The 21,984-nt window shown below is 41.6% G+C and overlaps 1 protein-coding gene across 1 annotated transcript in view; it reads right to left on the minus strand.

Moving 5' to 3' along the window:
* The window catches only part of EIF2AK4 (eukaryotic translation initiation factor 2 alpha kinase 4), a 105,380-nt gene extending 89,040 nt beyond the window's left edge, over window positions 1-16,340 (minus strand). Inside the window, exons 1-3 of the mRNA XM_037056095.1 lie at window positions 16,061-16,340; window positions 4,777-4,889; window positions 1,709-1,811 (exon numbers count right to left, since the gene is read on the minus strand). Coding sequence (XP_036911990.1) covers window positions 1,709-1,811; window positions 4,777-4,889; window positions 16,061-16,204 — 360 coding nt within the window. The 5' untranslated portion in view covers window positions 16,205-16,340. The remainder of the gene's footprint in view (window positions 1-1,708; window positions 1,812-4,776; window positions 4,890-16,060) is intronic.
* Window positions 16,341-21,984: the final 5,644 nt, after the last annotated feature.

Raw genomic sequence — 21,984 nt, forward strand, 5'->3', positions numbered from 1 at the left:
CTGGGGCAAACTAAGTAAAGGGTACATGGGATCTCTCAGGATTATTTCTTACAACTGCACATGAATCTACAGTTAACTCAAAATAAAAAGTATAATTTAAAATAATTTTTAAAAGGCAGCAAAAGCAAAAATAAACAAGTAGGACTACATTAAATGAAAAAGCTTCTCCACAACAAAAAGAAGCTACCACTAAAATGAAAGGGAAACCTACAGGAGAAAATATCTGCAAATCATATATCTGAGAGGGGTTACTATCCAAAATATATAAAAAAACTCACACAACTCAAATGGAAAAACACAAACACTCTGATTTTTAAAAAATGGGCAGAGGAGCCCTGGCCAGCTGGCTCAGTTGGTTAGAGCATTATCCTGATCCACCAAGACTGCAGGTTCAATCTCCAGTCAGGGCACATGCAAGAACCAACCAATGAGTGCCTCAATATGTGGAACAGCAAATCAATATTTCTTCTTTCTCCCTCTTCCTCCCTTCCCTTAAAACCAAGAAAATAATAATAAAGGCAGAGGAACTCAACCGACATTTTTGCAAAGATGACATACAAATGGCCAACAAGTACATGAAAAATTGCTTGACATCGCTAATCAGCAGGGAAATGCAAATCCAAACCTCAATGTATTATCACCTCATGCCTCTTAGAATGGCTGTCATCAAAAAGACAACAAGTGTTGGCAAGGATGTGGAGAAAGGGAACCCTTGTGCACTGTGGGTGGGCATGTAAACTGGTTCATCCACTATGGAAACCAGTATGGAGATTTCTGAAAAGAAAAAAAAGACTAGCACTACCACATCATGCAGCAATCTCACTTCTCAGTATACGCCCAAAGGAAACGAAGACGGAATCTTGAAGAGATATCTGCACTCCTATGTTACTGCAGCATTATTTACAAGAGCCAAAAGGCATGGAAACAGGCTAAGTGTCCTTCAACGCATGACTGAATAAAGGTGTGGAAGACCTCGGGCAGACCGATGTGCGGGGGACTAAGGAAGAATTGGCACTGAACTAAGTGTGAATGCGTGGGTAGAGAAGAGACATTGAAGGATTAAAGCATGTTGCTACTTACTGATAAGGGAAACAATTAGTTCTTCTGATATGGAAAGGGGAGAAGTGGTGAAATTTGGTTAGAAATCACTTGTCTGTAAACATTTCCAATAATATAAAGGTTCAAATCAAGATCAAGTCATGGTGCCAGGTCCAAAGTGTGTAAAAATTGTGGCCTGATTCATATGCACTGTTTTTGGAAGATTTTTTAAAAGACTTTTTTTTAGTGAAAGGGGAAGGGAAGGAAAAAGAGAGAAACATCAATGTGTGATTGCTTCTTGCACGCCCCTCACTGGGGACCTGGCCTGCAATCCAGGCCTGTGACCGGACTGGGAATTAAACTGGTGACCCTTTGGTTCACAGGTCTGAGCTCAATCCACTGAGCCACACCAACCAGGGCAGATTCTTAAGCATTAATAATACCATGTATATACATTCTACAACTTGTAGTACATAAATACTGTAAATTAAAGAAATATAAATAGCAATGTTCTCTATTGCAGATACCAACACGAAACAAAACATTCTGGTCAAAATTGGATTTAAGGCACAATGGAAAAACCTTTAAGCCAAAGAAAAGGCAGGAGGGCAAACATTAGTGAACATGTTAAGATTTTTACTGTCCTCTTATAAATCCAGACAAATCTTACCTCTCCACAATGCTTTTTGGCCACTTCATCCAGGCGGGATTTTAACAAATTAACACTTTCATTGGACAGGCCTTTGGCATTCTTTAACTCTATTTCAGGCACTCTGGAAAAGAAAACAAAACAAAACAAAAAGGAGTTACTCTAGACAGTGTAGCCTATTCGCATTAATATTTGCTAAATCCCATGGGATTTCATACAGGGTTCATTTGTAAACCCCACTCCACAAGCCCAGCTACAATTTCCCCATCTCAAAAAGATTTCTACTACACTCAGCTGACACAGTGCTCATCACGGATTTACCTGCAGGCCATGGGGAGCGAGTGGGCTGGCCAGTTGTTGGTGTGTGGCCTGCCAGGTGCCTTGCTCCCGAAGATGATCAGACTTATTGGGGCTTGATCCCCATATGTCCCCAACTCCTCTTTCTCTGATTTCAGCTTTATGAACTGATTAAAAATTTTCTCATTGACTACTATTTTATTGCCTTAAAAAAAATCACTCTAGCTCTGTGCGTGACTCCAGTCTAGTAGCGTAACCACACACTCCCTCACATGGTAATGCTCGACCCGGGCTTGCCCCCACATCAATGAACCCAGCTCTGACAGCTCACCCACAAAAGGCCAAGTGCTTGCTCTAGTCTGTGAGCTCTGATATAAAGCAGGATGAGAATAACAAGGCCGCATGGAGCCACAATGATTGAGCTTGTATTCCCACGACAGGCTGTGTCCAGTTACTCACTCTGATTGTAAATGAGGTGGAAAAATGCTCACTCACTCACATGTAAATCTAGTCTTGCACACTCTGCAAACTCTGCCTCTTCCAAAGATGGCTGCCTCACACTCCTCTTCATCCTTATAGAGCATGAGTAAGACTCAACATTGTTTACTCACTGGAAGTACACGCCAGCCCTCAGGCTTCCTTTCATTCCCAACCAATAAACATCCAACACCAATTCACTAAGATTAAGTAGGCTTTATTTGATTTTACTGAACCAAAAATGACTCTCTGCCTCCTACCAAGCATTTCTGAGTAATTCTGAGTACTCCCTATCTGTGAGTTCTCTCAACGCTTCAGTTATAACAGGTTGCTGCAATCAGTATCCACTTGGGCAGATGGGAATCTGAGAGGAAGTACTTTATGTAGATGAGAAAATGAGTAACAACACCATATAGCCTTGAGTCTCTGCGTGGCCCATCTAACTCTAACTCAGGGTTCTCGCACAGTGGCATCAATGACCCTTTTGCAGAAAAGGAAGGTTTCTGCACCACGTCATCTGAAAGGACAGGAGCGCTCCTCAAGTCAAGGCTTACATAATTATTATTATTTTCTAAATTAAGCAGTCATTATATAGCAGTACTAACAGAATGGTGAAAACTTCACCTACCACACTAATTCAATTTTTAAAAAACTCTCTGACATTCTCTTTATGCTGCTGCCGCATAATTTATAATTTTATGTAGCTGATATTATAATGTTTATTTTCTTACTTTTTATACACATTCCCATGTTGTTGTTATTTTAATCCTCATCCAAGGATATATTTACTGATCTCAGAGAGGGAGGGAGGGAGGGGAGGACATCGATGTAAGAGAAACATCAGTCGGTTGCCTCCTCACCAGGGACTGGACTTGCAGCCTAGCTCTGTGCCCTGACTGTGCAGAGAATTCACAACCTTCTGGTTTACGGGACATTGCTCCAACCAACCGAGCCCACACGGCCAGGATTCCATGTTGCTTTTTAAAAAGACCATCCCATAATATTTTTACCAAGTGGACACATCTATGCATCTCTTCCATGTGGCTGTTCCTAAGTTGCAGCCTTTACACTAAACTGACAGTGGTAAGTAAACTGCCCTTCTGAGTTCTGTGAGCTTGTTCTAGCAAATTACTGAACCCGAGAAGGGGGTCTTGGGAACCTGAAAATTTATAGCCAGCTGATCAGAAATATTGGTACTTGCAACTGGCATTTAAAACCTTGTGGGATTAAGCCTTAACTGATGGGGTCTGCAGTAACTACAAATAAACTGTATCAGAAGTGAAATGAATTGCTGGACACAAAGTTGGTGTCGGAAGACCCTACCTACTTGGTGTCAGGAAAAATAAAACCTAGAAAGGCACTGTCCTATTCTGCTTTCAAAACTTTAACTGCCCTTTAATGAAGTCATTAATTAACCCTCAGCACACCTACTTCTCTTTTGTGGGCACAGTGCTGGGGGCAAAAGAGGGTAACTAACTTCAGGGAGCTCATCTTGACCTGTCTATATTTTCATATCCTCCATCACCTCTTCCGGTAACAAATGTTGTACGTTTATCACTCTCTGGAAAAGGCAGTGCTTCATGTTATTTGTCACTTTCCTTCACTGGCACCTGCACGAGAACATCCTCCAGGGCAATCTGCCTTTCCCTGGGGAATGTCTGGGGGAAAGATTACATGACACATACAAGATAACGCAGAAAAAGACCCGTGGAGTCCTAATTGCTAATGCTTTTGCTCTCTCTGTGGTTCTCAACTAGAGGTGGTATCACTTTCAGGAGCAGTTGGGAAGTATGTGGGTTTCATGGTCCTCTCACTGGCTGGAGAACACTCCTGGCATTAGTGAGAGGGGCCAGTGACGCTCCACACCTTGCAGGGCGACCCTAAATCCTCCTTTACTCCATGGAGTAAAGTCCTGTTGGGCTCAGAAGGCTACTCCAATTTCTAATGCTGATCATACTTTACAAGTAAGCACACAAGTTACCATGACTTTATCCTTTTCTTCTAAATTGTCCTTCTTCTCACTTTATGAGAATTAAACAAATGAAAGTTAATGTAGCAGACGAAGCAAACAATTAGTCATGGAGCAAATATTAGTATCTGCACTGACAAGTCTACAACTAGAAGCAGACTTACCATGAGATAGGCTCTGTGAAAAGGTCTACTGCTGATGCAGTTCTAATGGAATACAAGTGACAGGACGTGAAATTTTAAAGGACTGGTGGCAGGAAAGAGAAAACACCATTGATTTCAACCTGTTACCATGTGGTCAAAGCAGAGAACTAAAATCACATCACAGCTATTTCTAATGTACTCACATATCGGGATAGGTTGGTGGGCATTTAACCCTCAATTCCACTTTTACATATACTTCTTCACCAGCCAGGCCCTGGGGGTACAGAACTAAATTGATTTCAGGGGGCTCTTTGACCTAGAAGAAAAAAAAAGAAAAAATTATTATTCTTTAGCCCTGGCTGGTGTAGCTCAGCGGATTGAGCGCGGGCCTACGAACCAGAGGATCGTGGTTCGATTCCCAGTCAGGGCACATGCCTGGGTTGTAGGCCGGTTCCCTGCAGGCCAACTCCCAGCAGGGGACGCACAAAAGGCAACCATACATTGATGTTTCTCTCCCTCTCTCCTTCCCCTCTAAAGATAAATAAATAAAATCTTTAAAAAAAAATTATTATTCTTTAAACCTAGAGAGCCAATCATTAACGACTAAGAATGATCTTAGTTCAAAAGTTCTACTTTTTAAAATATTACATGTAATTATGTCTGATATAGTGTTTGGTCCTATTTGCCTAAGGCATAGCTTAAAAATAAAACCTTTGCCAGAGAGAACGCATTTTTCTTTTCAACGTTACCTAACAACTGAACCAAAATGATTCACATAGCTTCCTTCCACTCAGGCGTTACTGAGTGCAGCTATGCTGGGTGCTGTCCTAGAGGCTGCGGGCACAGAGGTAACTTGAGACACACCAGGACACAACTGCACGATACAGACTAGAACATGAATACTTTCCGATAGTGGTGAGTGCTGGGAAGAAAGTCTGGCAGAGTAATGGAGCACAGTGGTGGGGAGAAGATCAGAGGGTATTTCACTTACGAGGTGAATACTGAGAATAAGTGAAAACCTTGACATGTAAATCTGAGAGCTCATCTAAAATTCTTTCAACCCACTGCTTTTCACCAAATAATTAACTACTTTCTTTTTATTTAATGTAGTAAGTACCCTTTTCCAAAAGAAGATTTGAGGTGCTTTATATCACCTATAGAGTATGGGGAAAGGGAGGCCGAGGGAAGAACATCTACCCCTACAGCCCAGGCACTTTACCAAGCCTGTGCTGTCTCCCTCTTACAGACACACAGGGACAAGGCTGGAATTCAAGTCCAACTTTGACTCCCAAGCCTGTGTCCCTTTTCATCAGCCAATCCTGACCTGCTGTGACTGAGTTGTGGTCTTAACTTTGTCTTTGAATGTCCAGACAGCCAGGGCAAAAAGACATATGTGACATCTTTTCACATTTCACACATACACAAAAAAAGAGCATAAAAATTCTTTTAGGGGCAACAAAGTACTTCACAATACTACACTATAGCAGAAAATTATAACATGAATCTTATATTTGATGCTCTAAATCACACGAAAAAGTTCTCATCAACTACGTGTACAAAATATGTAAGCTCAGTTTTTATATGGCTCTGTAATAATCCTTGATAAAAGCTGTGGTATGACCCTGGGAAAGCACAGGTCTGTGAGCGTGGTCCTGGGGAGGGGTGAGCGTCCGTGATCCGCGAGGCCTTTCACCCATCACACCTCGTCACCCACTTACTGAGCGCCTACTCTGTCAGACACCGGTAACACACAGAGGTGAGAAAACAGACATGCTTCTAGTTGTCATGGTGGGGACACCAAACAGTGTATATGGTAGTACAAGTTTAGAAAGTGCTTATTGAAGAGATAGTGTGAAGCCCTTGAAGGGTGGCAGAACAGACCACCCCCAAACATTCCACTTCGGCGTAAAGGTTATTTTGAGCTAACGGTATGTGAAAACTGCAGGTGCAAGAAGTGCACTCTGACCTCCTCTTCTCGTCCTGAAAGCTGCAGATAAAACTCCCACGTGAAAGATGCCCTCCTATACCAGGAAGGAAGGAACATTCTCATCACCAGAGAAAGGGAGCCGAGGCCAAGAGAGTCCTGTACAAACAAACTTTGTTAAAATACTAACTCTTATCTGCCTTTAGTTATATTTTAACTAATATATATTTTAGTTACTGTATATGGTATATGGTATAATAACCATATATATAACCATATATCATACCATATAATACCATATGGTATATGGTATAACCATATTATACCATATACCAAATATATGGTATAATAACCATATATTTTAGTTACTTTTCCACAACTGCCTGTCTTTGTTCAACCCACTATATAAACACTTAAGGCCCAAACGTTTCTTTGGGTCTTCATTTTCCTGGGGGGCTTCCTTTGTACAGGTAACAATCTGTCCAAAGAGGGCAGAGGTGAAGTTTTGCCTCCCCTACGCTCTACTTAGAACACCTGGTGGTGGGTGGGAAGGAACACGCTTGGATGTAGGAAGACCTTCCCACGCTTCATAAGGAAGACCTATTTGCGTGGTTGTACTTCAGCTGAGACAAGCCAGAGACAGGCAATCCAGACAAGAGAAGAGCGCAAGGAAGAGATTAGCATATTCCAAAAAGCAAAAGGAGGCCAGTGTCTGGAACCCAGGAGCGACGGGGGAGGCCAGGTGAGGCAGGTGCGACAGGGAACAGCTAGGTCACAAAGGGCCTTGTCAGCCAGGTCAAATATTTGTCAGGGTTTTAAGATGGGAATGATACAACCTAGCATGTATTTTTAAAAGATCACGTTGGTGGCTGAGTAAAGAATCAACAGGGAAGAAAGAGTAAGAGAGGAAGTCAAATGCTATTAAAACAATTCAGCCTATGTTGGTAGCAAGGGAGAAAAAAGTGGTCTTGAGGTAAAGCTGACAGGAGACTGGGCCTCAGGGGACGAAAACAAAAGGAAAGTGTCTTATTGAAGATGCTCCCTCAGACTGAGCAGGATGAGGACAGACAGACTGAGCAGGATGAGGACAGATAGCATCCAGTGCTGGAGTAACACAGGGACTTGCTGGTGATCACAACAAGCATGGGTTCTGTGGCCACTCAATGCGCATCCTCATGTGACGAGGAGCAAACGCTAGGTGAGGAAGAGAACACGGCCGGTCTAGATAGACAACTCCTTCAAGGAGGTTTGGGCATTAGTGGGGACAGAGAATGGGGCCGCACACAAGGGGAATGTGAAATTGAAGGAGAAATTTCTTTTGTTCTATTTTGACGATGGGAGATACTAGGACATGTGAAGAAGTTGGTGGGAATGTTATGGAAGAGTGGGAAAGGGACAAAATCAGGATCTGAAGTGGAAAAGCCCAGAGGGCAGAAAGTGATGGATGCCAAGCACGACAGAGACAAACTGGGCTCTGGTATGTGGAACGGCAGAAGAGCATGAGAAAAAAAAGCAGGTAGAGCCTGGTGGGTTTCCTCTCAGTTGCCTTAAAGTGACAAGGGTGAGACTGAACTAACAGCGCTCCAGGTCTCCTGGTCCCCCTCCAAACAGGGCAGGCCAACTGTTATCTGCTTTGTATATTAGGGAGACTTTAGCATAGAAAGCATTTTAATTGCTAAAGGAAAGACTATTACCTTGGCCAGTCTCCTTAAATAGCCTCACTTTTAGAAAAACCTTTTATTCTGGAAATTTGCAAACAAAAGCTGACAATGATATAACGAACACCATGCACCCCAGACAGTTTTAACAATTACCAATTTAGGGCCAGGCGTGTGTACCCCGTGTTTGCTGTCCTTACCTCCAACACCACATGGATTACTTTGAAGTAAATCCTACCAACAGTCTTTGCTGTGTTATTGGTGTTCATTCTCTAACAACAATCCAGCGAAGCAGAGAGGTCACATGCCTCCCACTTTAGAAATGTAAAAGCTGAGAGGAAGGCCAATTAGATTCAAACAAAATTTTACTGGTGTTTTCTCCTTACTATCAAATCTCCTCAGGCTTTCTCATCTCATGGGCCACAAACTTTGGAGATACATTATGATCGCCAACTTAAATTTTCTCATGAAAATACTTTTTGTCCCAGCTTTACTTTATAAGATACAGAATACTGGAGTGCCAAAAGTAGGAGGAAGTACAAAAATAGAGCAGAGCTCGGGCTTATCTTAAGAAGGGTCAACTTATCTTACACTAATCTATCTTCACTTGTACATTACTCTGCCTTTCATTTTCTCATTTGGCTATTGACCAGTGAAAACTTTACTTCTGAACAACAAATGAGAATATTGCTGTAAATCTATATTAACCGGTAGCTTAAAAGAGGCGAAAGAAATACAAAGGTAACACTATGAGGGGAAACGCTATACAAGTGGGACTTTGTGAAGTAAAACATTCAAGACTTGCCGAGTCCAATGTGAAAGAGGTCAGTGAAAATGCTAAAATGCAAGCACACCACCTAGGAAAAACGGCAGCTCTTCTGTTTTTGAAGCAACAAAGGTAGGGTAGCCCTCTACAGTTGGAAGGAGCAAGAATCATGTAAATAGAAGGAGAATTGTAATTATCAGCAAGCTGTCCAAGTAGCAGCTACAAATGCAAAACAAAGGATGGATCTTTCTTGGTTCCAGTAAGGAAACAAATTTGTAACACATAGGAAGTGAGTTATCTCTGCATTTAAAATATAAGATAAGAAATCTAGTGTAACATTCTCTTCAGACTTAATTTAGGAAGTGAAGAAGATATCTGAATGTAACTCACCTCCTTAAGAAATGGTAAAGGGGAGGCAGAGGGGTTACTTCATTTTATACTCAAAGTTCCTGGAACAGGAAGCAGGACTACATATTCTAAAGATACTTTTACTAATAGGAATACTTAATAAAGCACCATGGATCTAGTTAAGAAAGAGTTAAGGAAGGAGGCCTCTCAGCCTGCCTCTGGGACCACCAAGGGGAACACTGTACATAGAACACTGGGGCTCCCCAAAAGCAGTTAGAACCCTGCAAACACTCCTGGGGTGGACCACCCATACAACACCAGGCAGGCCCAGTGTTCCGATTACTTCCATGGCAGAGCATCACCAACAGAACAGCAGTGATAACTGGTGAGCCCAGACAATATCCAGTTGAACTTTTAGGAAAAAGGAAAGAGTTTTGCCCTCTATCCATTCCTTCTTCTTTATTTCTGTGGATCCTAAGAAAGAAGATACCTACTAAGAAGGGCTCCTGGTGGCTAACTAGGCTCAAATTTTTAAAAAGCAGAACCTAGCAGCCATTTCTAAAAAGGGGAATCTCATGCAAACTGCACTTCAGAAGAAGCCTGCACTGACCCCCTGTCTATACTGAACTGCATGCCTGAACTGTGTGTGCCTCTACCATTTGAGCCAGAACCTATAAAGGAGTTTCTGGAATTCTATTTCAACTAACAGGACTGACTGAAGCTTGCCCCATCCAATCAAGGCTACCTAGCCATAGTCCTAGCAACATCTTCACCGACCAATCAGAGCAGCTCTATTTTGAGCAATCAGGAAAGTGTCTTTTGGATGAATCAAGTTGCAAGGACCCTAACCCCTCATTTGCATGAGGACAGATCAATCAGGGACCAGGGGCAGGGACTTTTGTCTGTCAAAGTCAGTTCCCTGTTGGCTCTGAGAGCACTTCCCCTTTCCACAGAGGACTGTGGGCTGTGTTTTGCAAGGTGTCTCACCAGAGCAGACCACCCTGGCTGGAGAGGGCCCTGGCCCCAGGGCTGCCTCACAGCTGTGCTGTATCACACCTGAGCTATTTTGCACTGAATAAAGTTTCCTTCTTCACTACACCCCGAATTGTAGATTCTTGATGGCAGTGATTTGATGCCAATGATCATTGACCCCTGGTTGATGTTTCCTATCAACAGAACTGATTTTTTAACTGGATAGGTCTATCTGACCTAAGTATAGATAAGTGTAGCCATTCCATTAGGTTAACTTCTAGTCACTAAGATGAACTAACACATGTCACTTCTTAATTCCTGTTTTCTTCCAGGTGGCTGGAATACAGATGTGATGGTTGGAGTTCAGACAGCCATTTTATACCATAAAGGGCACATTAAGGATTGTAAAACAGCAATTTAGAAAAATGCCTAGACTCCAGATTTTTACATGCAAAAAAGCAAACTTTGTAGTTTGTTGCCATATGTTGCTAAACTTAATCCTAACCAATACAGGCTCCCTGGGGGAGGGAAACAGGAAACAGTGATATTAGAGATAAACAGAGAATTTGTTTTTCTCAAGCAGACAGAGAGGCTCCCCAATATGTGAAGAAGCTTTTATGTAAAACACGTTTAGAAGACCAAGCATTAGCTCATATTGGGGCATTCAAGGACTTCTGGAGTTGAACATAGCTTGATTAAAAATGATTTAACAACCAAGATGTGCTGGGGAGTCGGGTGAGGCAGGGCCTCCTCCCTGGGTTTAGAAGATAACTAGTTATCAGACTTCCAGCCAAGATGGAGGCGATGATGGAGAAACACTGTGCCTCCTCTCACAACCAAAGGAAGGACAACAATTTAGAAACAAAAACAACCAGAGCTGACAGAAAACTGAACTATATAGAAATCTGACAACCAAGGAGTTAAAGTAGACACATTCATCCAGACAGGTGGGGGGGTGGAGTCAGGCAACCAAGAGGAGAGGGGTCGCGGCCAAAAAAAAAAAAAGTGGTGACTGGTGGACCCAGGGCATGCAAGGCAGCAGCGGGTGGACCCAGTGAAGTAGTGGGTTGTGGAGGGGCATGGGCCATAAGGCAGCTGGCTGGCAGACCAGGTGGTTCTACATTCACACACAAAAAAACTAGGCGAAACTGGAAAGTGAGAAAGACTGCAACCCAGGGCCCCAGGTTGGGTAAATAAAGCCTCAAAACACCAATTAAAAACACCCAAGGGGGTTGAGGTGCAGGGAGGGACTCCCAGCCTCACAGGAGAGTTTACTGGAGAGACCCACAGGGTGTTGGAACATACACAAACCTACCCATATGAGAATCAGCACCAAAAGGACTCAGTTTGCTTGGGGGAAGCGGTGGAAGAGACTGAAATCCAACAGAGGAGCAAGTGCCATTGTTCCCTCTCTGAACTACACTCCCCCCTGCCCCCTCTCCCCCCCTGCCCCATACAGCATCACAACCCAGCAACTGGGCTGCCCCACCCTGGTGAACGCCTAAGGCTCCGCCCCTCATATATAACAGGAGCAACCAGACCAAAAACATGGCCCAAATGAAAGAACAGATCAAAGCTCCAGAAAAAATACAACTAAGCAATGAAGAGATACCCAACCCATCAGATGCACAGTTCAAAACACTGGTAATCAGGATGCTCACAGAACTAGTTGAATTTGGTTGCAAATTAGATGAAAAAATGAAGGCTACACTAAGTGAAATGAAGAAAAATGCACAGGGAACCAATAGTGATGGAAGGAAACTGGGACTCAAATCAATGGAGTAAACCAGAAGGAAGACAGAAAGAACCAATCAGAAAAGAATGAAGTAACAAGAATTCAAAAAAATGAGGAGAGGCTTAGGAACCTCCAGGACATCTTTAAACGTTCCAACTTCCGGATTATAGGGGTACCAGAAGGAGAAGAAGAGCAACAAGTGGAAATGTTATTTGAACAAATAATAAAGGAGAACTTCCCCAGTCTGGCAAAGGAAATAGACTTCCAGGAAGTCCAGAAAGCTCAGAGAGTCCCAAAGAAGTTGGACCCAAGAAGGAACACACCAAGGCACATCATCATTACATTAGCCAAGACTAAAATGAAGGAGAGAATCCTAGAAGCAGCAAGGGATAAGGGGACAGTCACCTACAAAGGAGTACCCATCAGACCATCAGCGGATTTCTCAAAAGAGACCTTACAGGCAAGAAGGGGCTGGAAAGAAGTATTCCAAGTCATGAAATCCAAAGACCTACAGCCAAGATTGCTTTATCCAGCAAAACTTTCATTTAGAATGGAAGGACAGATAAAGTGCTTCTCAGATAAGGTCAAGTTCAAGGAGTTCATCATCACCAAGCCCTTATTATATGAAATGCTAAAGGGACTTATCTAAGAAAAAGAAGATGAAAAATATGAACAGTGAAAGGACAGCAAACATACAGTTATTAACAACCACACCTAAAACAAAAGCAAAACAAGAGGACAGCTAGATCAGGAGTGGAACCATAGAAATGAAGAACACATGGAGGGTTAGAAACAGGGGGGTGGGAGGGGGAGAAGGGGGGAGAAGGCACAGAAAATAGCACAGATGGTAGGTAGAAAATAGATAGGGGGAGGGCGAGAATAGTGGGGGAAATAAAGAATCTAAAGAACTTGAGACACGTGGTTATAAACTAAGGGGGGGAGAATGGTGGGGGAGGGAGGGTGCGGGTGGAGGGGAATGAAGGGGGGGAATAGAACAACTGTAATGGTATAATCAATAAAATATATTTAAAAAAAGAAAAAAGGAACTTTTTAAAAAAAGCTATTTCTAACTTATTTGATGAAAGTTCAAAAATAAAGTCATGAAAAAATTAAAAGAAAACCTCAGCCCTGGCTGGTGTGGCCCAGTGGATTGAGTATCGGCCTATAAACCAAAGTGTGGCTGGTTTGATTCCCAGTCAGGTCACATGCCTGGGTTGCAGGCCAGGTCCCCAGTTGGGGGTGTGTAAGAGGCAACCACACATTGATGTTTCTCTCCCTCTTGTTCTCCCTCCCTTCTCCTCTCTCTAAAAATAAACAAATAAATAAAATCTTTAAAAAAAACCTGAAAGAATTCATTTTTTGTTAGCAGTGGAGCAGGAAAATATTTTCTAGGGAAAAAGACCTACAGGTACCTTAAAACAAAAATTGGTTATTTTGACTATATTAAAGTTTTAAAAAATCACATTGGTTATATAAATATCAAAACACACACAATCAGGGAAAATACGTGCAATATATAATCCAAAATGCTGATTTTTATTAACATATAAATACTTGACACATAAATAAGAAAATATACAACACAGTGGAAAAAGTGCATAGAAAAAGAAAAATCCATTGCTTACAAACTAAGGTAGCCTACATAATGAATCACTGGGAAATAAAAATGTTTCATCTACTTACTGACAAGGATGAAAAAGTCTGACATCTATGATGTTGCTGAAATTGTACAAAAACTACTCTCACACACTACTGGTGGGCCGTAAGACAGAAGCAACCTTTTGGGAGGGAAGTTTGCAATAGCTATCAAATTAAAAATGTGCAGACCCTTTGCCCACCTGGAAAATTAGCCAAGATAGTTAAATAAATAATAAGTGTATAGCCCTGGCTGGTGTAGCTCAGTGGATTGAGCATGGGCCTGCGAACCAAACAACTGCGGTTCGATTCCCAGTCAGGGCACATGCCTGGGTTGCAGGCCAGTTCCTGGCAGGGGATGCATGGGAGGCAGCCATACATTGCTATTTCTCTCCCTCTCTCCTTCCCTTCCCTTTTAAAGATAAATACATAAATTAAAAAAATAAGTGTATAACTCCACAGAAAATTATATTTTAAACTAGTGGCATACAAACTTTTTTAGCATGCAAAGTAATTTTTAGCATTCACTCGCAAAATATTTAGTTATTTATAAATGATATACATATGCTACTGCACTGCAATCTGTATTATAACACATTCTCCAAAAAGCTTTAAAAACTTCAGAAGTTAAAAAAAAACTTAAGTTTATTCAGGTCAGTAAATTCTGACCTGAATTTATTGGCAGCAGATTTGGCCTGAACTGACACAAGGCTTTTATTAAGTCTTTATTTACCCAAGTTACACATTTAGTTGTTTGACTTTGGATGCTGCCGAAACACACCAAGGGAGGTATTAGGTAAGGTATGGAACGTGCACAAGTGAACATGAATTCAAGTTTACTTCTGAATTGTGAAGCCCATTAGGTCTCAAGAGTTTTGGATAAAGGATTGTGGCTGCATAACCTTTCCCTGAAGACTGCAAATAGCAGGTGATAATAAGCACTTGCTGAATGACTACACTCTGATTCGTACTCATGACCATCAATTATCTGCCTGTTGGGCCTATAAAAATGTTGCGGCTATTTGCCCTGTACACCTTGGGCCACAGACAGCTATTCGAATTATTCTGCCTGACTTTTATAGCTTTTGTTTGGCTTTGTCTAGTCTTCTGTCTTGTCATGAAGGCCACAAACTATAAGTTTGGGGATTATTGGTATATCTGCTTAAGGCAGCTCCTTTCTCCTTTCTGTTTTTCTGCAGTTTTAGGATTATATAACTAACCGTGCATAAAGTAAACAAATTAGCTCTGAAGGAAATCTTTAGGGCCTTTGAAGTGAGTCCAGGTGTGACACCTGTTCTGGCTGCTTACTGAGCCTACTTCCTGGTTCTCAAAGTTTAGGAACAGAAAAATTACCAGATCACCAGAAAATTATGTTACTATTTCATTATAAGCATGTATAAAGGGAATATTGACATTTCAGGTTAAAAGTCAGTCTTGAAATTAAGTACCTACAAAAGTTCCCCAAGGGCAGGGTTTTTTGTCTTTTGTCTGGGGCTGTATTCCCAATGCCTAGAACCAAGATGCTATTTATGGAGGAAATACTGGACGTGTAGATAAAGTTGTGTCGAAAGATATTGTGAAATGTCAGAACTAAAAGCACACAAAGAACTAACTACCTTTTAAATGATATCCAGAGACCTAATAGTTTAACAGATAGCTCAAGGATGGGGAGTGGGGAGGGGCCTAATAGTTTAACAGATAGCTCAAGGATGGGGAGTGGGGAGGGGCTGTTAGTATCAGCAGCTTATAGTGCCTTAACTTACCTCCAAACAAAAATGAAAATAGTATTTTAAACCAAATGTCATTTAAAAGGTCTAGACTCGGCACGCAGCCTCTCCATTACAGCTAAGACGAATGTACTATACACTCTCTGCTAAGTGCCTTAGAGGAAGGTACAGAAAAATTCCTTCATACCGGAAAACACAGTGAGCATGTCTGGGAAGTAAACTGGCAAGTATGTGCTTTACAATTGTGAACACACGGGAGGATCAGATTTGAAGATAATTCTGATCGAGGGCATCAGTTAAGGTCTGTGCAAACGCCCAAAATGCGTTCCAAGAACAAAGTTGCAATGGATCCCTTTGACTGCGCTGTTGTATCAAACTCAAGGGCTTTCAGGGAAAAGAGGAAGAAGACTGGAAGGAAACAGGGATGTTATAGTGTGTCAGTGGGAATGAGAAACAGTGCTAGGTAAGAGAGGAGCCGACTTGGAGAAAAGGCTGTGGAAGAATTCGGGTCTCCAGGTGGGGGTTCTGGAGACCCGCCGAGCGGCTGCAAGGACAAAAAGTGAGCGTGGGTGGAATTGGAAGGGCTGAAAGGACTGCAGAATCCTAAAGCGGGCGGGCGGCTGGGCTCCGGCAGGGCCGGGCCGGGCCTGGCCCAGGAAGGTCCAGTGGATGGAGGCTGGGCCGCAGCAAGCCAGCCGAGACTCCACAAGCCACGTTCCTACCGGTCCGCACGCGTCCGGCCGTAGGTCCTGGAAGTCGGCGCCATAGATGGCCTCTAGGGCCTGCAGCTCGTGGTCCTGACGCTGCAGATAGCTCTCCGGCGGCTCGGCCCGGCGGCGCCCGCGAGTTCCACGACCCCCAGCCATTGCAACCGGGAGGCCCACTCAAGACAACCCTATTTCGGCTGCAGTGGGCCGGGACCCCGCATCCGCTGTCGGGACTGGCCCGAGGGCGGGGCACGGCGCCGCGCGGTGGGCGGGCTGTGGACTAGGTTCAGAACCCGGGCGGTCAGTGGGCGGGGCTACTCGCGGTGTAGGTCCTGGGGCGGGGCGCTGTGCCCGGAGCGGGTTCTACCCGCTCCAGAAGCCGGAGAGCTAGGGAGGGAGGTGGTGGACCTCTTTGCCCAGATAATGTGGGAGAAGGGAATTTGCAGAGATGTTGGAAATCACATCAGTCAGAATGGAATGATAACGCCAAATGGTTTTCACGAAATAAGTCTCTTCAACAGAAATACCTGCTGGAAATCCTTCGCCTTGGCTTGGGTGTTGGTAGGAAAATCTTCAAGAGCAGACTTTGATGGGTTTTCAAGTCTCTTACTGGCTTACCTACAACTTTCCGACAAGTCTACCAGAAGTAAAAGTCAGGGCTACTACTCCCTGTACCCCAATTTTGTACCCCCAAACTCATTCCTTTAACTATGGATTCAACATCCTATGCATGTCCTCTGTCCCTACATTGCCACGTTTAACGGAAAGATGTCTTTTCAACTGAAAAGTTGTCTTTCAACCAAAAGATGTCTTTTTACTCAGGCATCTTCATGAGCTACAGTCCCTTGAAAAGAATTTTGTTCCATGGTCAGTTTACTGAATGTGAGTTTAGGGATCTTTCTGTAATATTCTGCCTCCAATCATGTCTCTTTTGAGTTTATAAAATAACCTGTCTACAGCTCCAGTCACTTAATATAAGGCTACATGTTCATTTGGAACAGTGATTTTCAATCTTTTACATGACACGCATAAATTACTAAAATTCTGAGGCACACTGAAAATTATTCTTTTCTGATCCGACAAAAAATAGGTATAATTTTGACTCATTCACACTGGATGGTTATTGTTGTGTTGGCTGTTGTCATGTTTTTATCCGACAATCTGAGGGAAAAGAGGTCAGTGCCCTTGACTAAATAGCCAGGTATTGCATGTTTTAAAAATTCTTAAGGCACACCCGTGTGCCTCTAGCAGCATGCTGGTTGAAAAATTGCTGATGTAGAAAAATCATATTACTTCAAGGTTTAAGTGATAGGTTTAAGTTAGGTTAGGTTTAAGTGATATTTCCTCTGTCTACTTTGCTTACCCCTATACTATTTGCTAATTAATGATTATTTGGGTATCTTGCTGTCATTTATTCACTCAGTTATGGCCAGATAACAAAAATGCGCTAGTTTGACTCAAGGCCTCCTCAAACTGTCTTCTTGTCTCCATGGACCTATTCTTTTTCCAGTGATCCCTGTCTAGATAAGTGGCACCACTCACCCCAAATTGGCCCAAGCCAGGTAAGTGTGATCCTGAATTCCCTTCCTTTCAACTCGCACATCCAGATAGTCACCATTTCTTTAATACATATAATTCACTCCATCCCATTGCCACTTAGTTCAGACCGCCATCATCTCTTCCCTAAGAGACTTCGGTGGCTGGAAAACCAGTCTTCATTCTTGCCCCAATCTGAGCCAGGCTTCCTACTGCAGCCAGAGTAATGTTTCTAAATCACATGAATGATCATATCAGCCCAGTTCTTTAAATCCTTCAATTTCCCCATTGGTCTAATTCTTTAAAAACTCTAATTATGGAAAATTTCCAACACATGTCAAAGTAGAAGAAATATTATAATAAATCCTGTATTCATCATTCAGCTTCAATAATTAGGTATCTTTCCAATCTTATTTTATTTCTTGCCCTCCTTCCACTTCCTTGGTAGTGAATCTCAAAGGAAATCTCAAACACTGTATCATTTTTTTCTATACTTAAGTATGTATCTCTAACAGGTAAAGACTTTTTACAAACATAACATAATACCACCCTTATAGCTTAAAAATGTAACAATTACTGAGTATAATTTAATACCCAATCTATGCACAAAATTCTCCATTTGTTTAAAATTAGAATCTATACTGGATGCTGGACCTATAAAAGACAGAATAAAAACAATCAGCAAAATTTGAGGGAAGGACAGATCTGTGGATTAAGTGGTAGTATTGTATCATTTTAATTTCCTAGTGGAAATTAAATTTATGGTTGTGCTATGCTCATATAGAAACTTGATCTTATTAGACAATTTCCACTGTAGCCTTCGGTGTAATAGACATTACATACATAATTAGCTCCCAAATGATCTGGACAATAGAGATTGTGGTAAGTCAAATGTATAATGTCAACCACTGGAGAATTTAGGTGAAGGATATATGAGAATTGTTTGGATGATTCTTGTAACTTTTATGAAGTTTGATACTATTTTGAAGTCAAAATTGCACAACAAAAGAAACTGACAAACTTTTCCAAAGTTTTTATATTCCTACTAGTTCATGAGAGTTCTAGTTACTCTACATCCTTGCTGATCCTTTCTGGTAATTGGTATTGTCAGTCTTTTAAATTTTACTTTTTAAAAGATTTTATTTATTTATTTTTAGAGAAAAGGAAGGCAAAAGAGTGGGAAACAACAATGTGTGGTTGCCTCATTCACGCCCCCAACTGGGGACCTGGCCCTCAATCCAGGCATGTGCCCTGACTGGGAATCGAACCCACACCCTTTGGTTTGCAGGCAAGTACTCAATCCACTGAGCCACACCAGCCAGGGGAGTCTTTTAAATTTTAAATGTTGTAATAGGTGTGTAGTAGTATCTTACTGTGCCCTAATTTACATTTCCTTAATAATTATTGATGTTGAGAATTTTTTCATGTGCTTATTTTCCATTCATATATCTTCTATTTAAATCTTTTGCCATTTTAAAAATTAAGTCATTTATTTTCTTATTGAGTTTTGAGAAGTATTTACATATTCTGGCATTAACTCCTTTTTCAGATACTTGATTTGTAAAGATTTTCTCCCAGTTTGTGGCTTGCCTTTCCATTCTCTTCACAGTATTTTACAAAAGCATAGTTTTTACTTTTTAAAAAAAGATATCATTTATTTTTAGAGAGAGGGGAAAAGAGGGAGAAAGAGAGGAAGAGAAACACCAATGTGTGGTTGCCTCTCCTTGCTCCCTACTGGGGACCTGGCCTGAAACCAGAGCGAGTGCCCTGACAGGGAGTCAAAGCCTGCCACCTGTCGGCCCCAATCCATTGAGCCACACCAGTCAGGACTAGTTTCGCTTCTGAGGAAATTCAATTTACTACTTTTTTCTTTTAGGAGTCATGTGTTTGGCTAGGTGGGAAATTTTGGCCTAGCCCAAGGTCACAAAGATTTTTCCCTATGTTTACTTCTAGAAGTTCTATAGTTTTCAGTTTTGCAGTTTTAGTTTAAAAGTTAAACATTTATCTACTGTATGATATAGCTGTTTCATCCTTATATACTACCAAGAGAAATGAAAGCATATTTTCGTACAAAGACTTATATATGAATGTTCATACCACCTTAATCCCCAAACTGGAAACAATCCAAATGCTCATTAACAGGTAATGGACAAGATTGAGGTAAAAATAAATTGATATATCAGAACAATGGGATACTATTCACCAATAAAAAGACATACACTATTTAATAATAACACAGATGAATCTCAGAATAATTATGTTAAGTGAAATAAGCCAAGCAAAGAGTACATATACTTTACTTATATAAAATTCTAAGAAATATGAATTTCGTAACAGAAGACATGTGATTGCCTGGGGTAGGAAGGACAGGGATGAGCTGGAGGGAGGGATTCCAGAGGGGATGAGAAACTCTTGAGGCTGATGGATATATTCATTATCTTGATTGTGGTGATTATTTCAGGTATATGCATGCATCAAAATTTATCAATGTGTTCAATATGAATATATGCAATTTATTAATGTCAATTATAACTTAAGGTATGAAAATGTTCTTGTTTTGTTTTGTTTCACAGTGCTTTATTTGAATCAGGATCCAAACAAGGTCCACAATTGCATTTCGTTGCCCTATGTGAAATACAAGGTTATGTCAGCAGGCTTGGGATATACAAACTGTACATTTCAGACAAAAGACTGGCCCTTAAATGACCCTTAGGAGGTAAACTCTGAGCCCTTGGAATATCCGGCCTGATTATAGTGTCATTGTGTAAGTGGAGTTCACAAACAATTTGTCAGGATGCCCCAAGATTTCCTTATTTTCCAAATCTGCCCTAAACCCTTAGATCAGTTCTCCAAGTAAGAGTCTCTATCTATCCATGCCTCCCCCTCTTCCCCAAAGTGTTTCTCCTGGACTTGCTATTTACCCAGAACTTCCCAAGGGAAAACTCCCACATACTTTGGTTATAGGGAGTTTTTTAAACTCCCTATTTTTAAAAATCCTCACCTGAGGATATGTTTATTGATTTTAGAGAGAGGAAGGCAGGCAGGAAGGGAAGGAGGGAGGGGAGGTGGGAGGGAGAGAGGGAGAGAGAGGGAGAGATGGGGGGGGGAGAGAAAGCATCTATTGGTTGCCTCCAATACATGTCCTGACTGGGGATTGAACCCCAAACCTAGGTATGTGCCCTGACTGGGAATCAAACCTGCCACCTTTTGGTGTATGGCATGAAGTTCCAACCAACTGAGCCATCCAGCCAGGGCTGGATCCCAGATTTTAAAGTCACAATCTCCTCCTTCGTTCCCGAAGGGTATTTTCATTGGATTCAGAATTCTAGGTCAGCAGTTCTTTTCTTTCAGCACTTGAAAAATGTCGTGCCCCTTCTTTCTTGCCTATGTGGTTTCAGCGAGTGATTCGCTATTATTCACATTATTTTTCCTCTATAGGTAATGTGGTATTTCTCTTTGGCTACCTTCAAGATTTTTTTCTTTGTCTTAGTGTCCAGAAGTTTGACTATCACCTGTCTTTCTTTAGGTTTATCCTGTTTAGGATTTGCTCAGCTTCTTGAATCTATAGGTTTATGATTTTTGCCAAATAAGGGAATTTTTCAGGCATCACTTCTTTGCATATTTTTTCTGCCCGCTCTTCTCTTCTCCTTCTAGGAGGTAGAGGCATTCACTTGTTCTTGCAGCTTTCTGTGGCTGGCAGCCAGAAGTAGGAGCGGTAGTACAGCTGTACATGCTCAAAAAAGTATGAAATAAAAATTACCTAGTGACTTTTGCCTCACTTTGTAAATGTGTGCACTCACACATTTGAATATGCAAATGAACCTCGTCTTTTAAATTCTGGAATAAGTATATTGTTATTCCAAAGCTGTGCCATTACTTCCAAGTCAAACTATCAGTCACATTATTTTACAGTCATATCTCTGTCTTTTAGCAAAGAAGGTACTACTACCTTGATCACGTAATTCACAAGAATTGGTCCCTGGTAACTTTGGCTCTTTCAAAAAAATCAGATTTATTCTTAAAGGCCGTGTTTGTTAGGATCCAGGATACAGGAAAGGATGTATCTGCTTTTGAAGTTTAAAAAGGAGTCCCCAAAATGTGTTGAGAACTCATGATATTCTTTAATTGGTAAACAGCTTCCCAGAGTGACCCCTTTTAAGGTGATATACTCATGGATATTTTAGTTTGGGCATATTTGCTATTAAAAAAGAACTAGTCACTATATGTGTATGTGCATGTGTGTGCCTCTGTATGTGTGAGGCTATGTGGGTACTCAATCTTCCACCTCCCTGATATTTTGATGAATTTAATAGCAATCTATAGGTGTGAGGACTATTACAAATTGGGAAACTTCACTAGGAGATATCCTCCTAGATTCATATCAGTAGAAAACCATTTCACAG

The sequence above is a fragment of the Sturnira hondurensis genome, unplaced genomic scaffold (genome assembly GCF_014824575.4).
Source record: "Sturnira hondurensis isolate 20B ecotype Veracruz unplaced genomic scaffold, ASM1482457v3 Scaffold0008782, whole genome shotgun sequence".
Classification (NCBI taxonomy): Eukaryota; Metazoa; Chordata; class Mammalia; order Chiroptera; family Phyllostomidae; genus Sturnira; species Sturnira hondurensis.